Below are 3,062 nucleotides of genomic sequence, written 5' to 3'. Positions count from 1 at the left end.
CGCGCCTCACAGAGCCCCCTTGTACTGGCGCCCGCCGGGCCGTTTCCGCCGCCGCAGCTCCGGGCCCCGCCTCGCGCCGCGCCCGGCTGGGGATGCCGTGGATAGCGGGAAAGAAAAAGAGCCCGAGCTAGAAACTTTACAGCAGTTTGGTTTCGTTTCCCAGAAGCATCAGTTCAGTCCCAGAATGTTGCGAACGCGCCCTGCCTCCGGTGGGAGAGAGGAAGCTGCAGATTGTGAGAGAAAAGGCTCTGCAGTCCCCTGGCAGCTGCCGGGCTCTTCCTGGGCCCAGGACGGGGAAACTGTGTGGGGACTCGGATTAGGAGCCTCCTCCTGGAATCAGCTAGAGCCAACTTCCAAATGAGCCGTGGCATACCACTGCTCCGAGATTTAAACCTTATTTATGGAGAATATCTGCTTTAGGGGAGAGCCCAAGGAGTGGGAATTCCTTTGCCTCTACACCTTTGCCTATCTCTACTCAACCTCCACCTATTTTTAGAATCACTTCTTGGGTGAACTTTTTCCTTTCCCTGATAATAGCCGCCTTTCCTTACTTTCCTAAATAGGCTTTTGCTTTGTTTTGTTTTTTAATTGAAGGGAGGACTATTTCGCAGTGGCAAGACAGGTTTGCAAGCATTTTTCGTTTCCTGTCTGGCAAATCCTGAGAGCTAAAATATCCCCGTGTGCTGCAGTTCTGAGGTGGCCTCTATGAGAAACTGTGACAGGGAATTGAAAGTGGTTATTGGGAGGACAGGGGAAGACCAGAAGTGGCATGAATTTGGACAAAGACTCCCCTCAGTATTGGTGGGCAATCAGGGAGGGGCGAGTGTGAAAGATGGGTGTAGGAGAATATGCTGGGTATGGCAGAGGATATGGAGGAGTCTTCACTCCTGCAGTAACGCTCTTCCCCAGATAAACCACAGCTGTGACAATTTAGCCTTCTGCTTTGGTAATGCAGAGTTAAGCAGAGATTCTTGCTGAGGAGACTCTGGCTGGGATTTTGGGTGAGAAGAGCTATTATGAATACTGCCTGTCTCTGATTCTGTGAGCTGTTGGCCTCTTCCAGCAGGCCAGCCCCTCCTTTCTCTTCTTGCATTGGGATACTCTGTCTTCGCCCAAGAGACCACCTTAGCAGCCTCTGCTGGTGCTGGGTTTATCCCTTCCAGGCCTGCTATAAGTTACTTCTTAGCTTTACTCAAATCACTTACCTATTCCCCATGACACTCTCTTACCTCCTGTACCCTGGCTCAAACGCCATCCAGCCATGCCAGGGTGTCCCATCTCTACAGAGAGCCTTGCCACAGACCACAATATTCGTCGGAATCCAGTATAAAGAGCATATAGTGACAGGTACTAAGAAAATGATGCATGCCAAATATCAAGCCTCTCCCCTGTGCCATTTCTAGGGGTAGAATATTAAGGTGTAGAGGCCTGTGTCAGAGTAAAATTTGGCTAAAGTACCTGCATTTTCAGGGAAAGAAATCAGATCTCACAATGAACCAAGGGCATCCCAAACTGAGTGTTAAAAGCAAATGAAGGACTACAACTTCCCTGGTTTCCAATGACTAAGACCTCACAGATTCTCCTTTCCCTTCATCACCTGACCCAGTGAGCCCCCACGGCCTACTGGCTCCCTCTATTTCAATAGATGCCTCCATCACTGTAGGTATCCCCAATGTGGTCCCAAAGCCTCTAGGTAGGTTTCCCTGCCTCCCAGTCTCCTTGCTTCAGTGAGTCCACATGTTGACAAAGTGGTCCCTTGACCTCCTGAACCCCTTCACTTCATTTCTTTACCCAGGAGCTTACCCGAGTCCCCTGTTGCTTACAAAGTCAAATGCTGACTCCTCAGGCGGAGGTCCCTTGAGGCCCTCAGGGGAACTGGCACCAACTTACTGATTTAGTATATGTGCTGCCTAAGGGAGCACATTACTGATTTAACTCCACCCCTCCCTACTTCTGGCCCAGCCCCAGGGCAAGAGGTCTCCTTACCCTTCTCAGAACAGACCTTGTTCATTCCCATCTACATTCCGCTCTAAGGTTCCAAGATTCCATGAGTCACACTGCTGCTCCTGAAACCTAGAATCTTTTCCCACTTGCTCTTCACCAATCCAAATGCAGTATTTCTGCTAAATCCTCACACAACTCTGCTCCCAGAAGGTTTCCACACTGCATGATCCACTGAACCTCATGGAATCACTTCTCTTTCGATGTATGTGCTTTGGTATGTAAAAACTTCCCTTAGATTGTTCTGCAGGGGGTTTGAGCTTGGGTGTCTTCTGCCTGTTAAAATCTCAGACTCTTGACTGCCTGGGCCAGGGCCAGGCTTGGATGAATGACTTCTGAGCTACCTGTCTGGACCACTGAGCTCTGATGAGGCCCTGCTGCTGGGCTCTGGACAAGTCACTTTAATTGTCCTCCTTCAGTAAATACTGATTCATTATCCAGTTTTTTCCCTGCACACTGTTCTAGGTACGGGGGACTGACTTGGAAGAATTGCTGATGACAACAGATATTCTCATGGATCTAACATTCTAGCAGGAAGAGACAGTATGACACTGATTTATAATAATAAGTATATATTTGGTTTCCATCCCCATTTCTGGCACAGAGCTCTTAAACCAGTTTCCTAAGTGATGAGAGTGATAAAGTTATCTTCATAGTCATATGAAGTTATCATAATGAGGTGACTTTTAGAAAGCACTTTCCATGGGTGCTGGTTGCCAGGGGAACCAACCACCATGTGATTAGAGAGTTGGAACTTTCAACCCCATTCCACTGACCTCCAGGAGGAGAGAGGAGCGGGAGGTCAAATCAATTGTCAGTGGCCCATGTTTTAATCATGTCTATGTAAGAAGCCTCCATAAAACCCCAAAAGGAAGCGGGGAGGAGAGTTTCTAGGTTTGTGAACATGCGGAGAGTCAGGGAGAGTGGCACTCCCAGACAGGGCATGAGAGCTCCATGCCCTTTCCCTATATTTTCCCTTTGCATCTCTTCCATCTGACTGTTCCTCTTATGTCACTTTATAATAAACTGATAATTAGGTAAGTGAAATGTTTCCCTGAGTT

General features: G+C 48.5%; 1 protein-coding gene across 1 annotated transcript in view; it reads right to left on the bottom strand.

Moving 5' to 3' along the window:
• The window catches only part of ATP10A (ATPase phospholipid transporting 10A (putative)), a 199,175-nt gene extending 197,897 nt beyond the window's left edge, over positions 1-1,278 (bottom strand). Inside the window, exons 1-2 of the mRNA XM_029952276.1 lie at positions 1,230-1,278; positions 11-86 (exon numbers count right to left, since the gene is read on the bottom strand). Coding sequence (XP_029808136.1) covers positions 11-86; positions 1,230-1,278 — 125 coding nt within the window. The remainder of the gene's footprint in view (positions 1-10; positions 87-1,229) is intronic.
• Between the last annotated feature and the right edge of the window lie 1,784 nt (positions 1,279-3,062).

Source organism: Suricata suricatta, chromosome 9 (genome assembly GCF_006229205.1).
Source record: "Suricata suricatta isolate VVHF042 chromosome 9, meerkat_22Aug2017_6uvM2_HiC, whole genome shotgun sequence".
Classification (NCBI taxonomy): domain Eukaryota; kingdom Metazoa; phylum Chordata; class Mammalia; order Carnivora; family Herpestidae; genus Suricata; species Suricata suricatta.
Note: the sequence above shows the minus strand (reverse complement) of the source record. Positions and strands in the feature narration are given on the sequence as shown.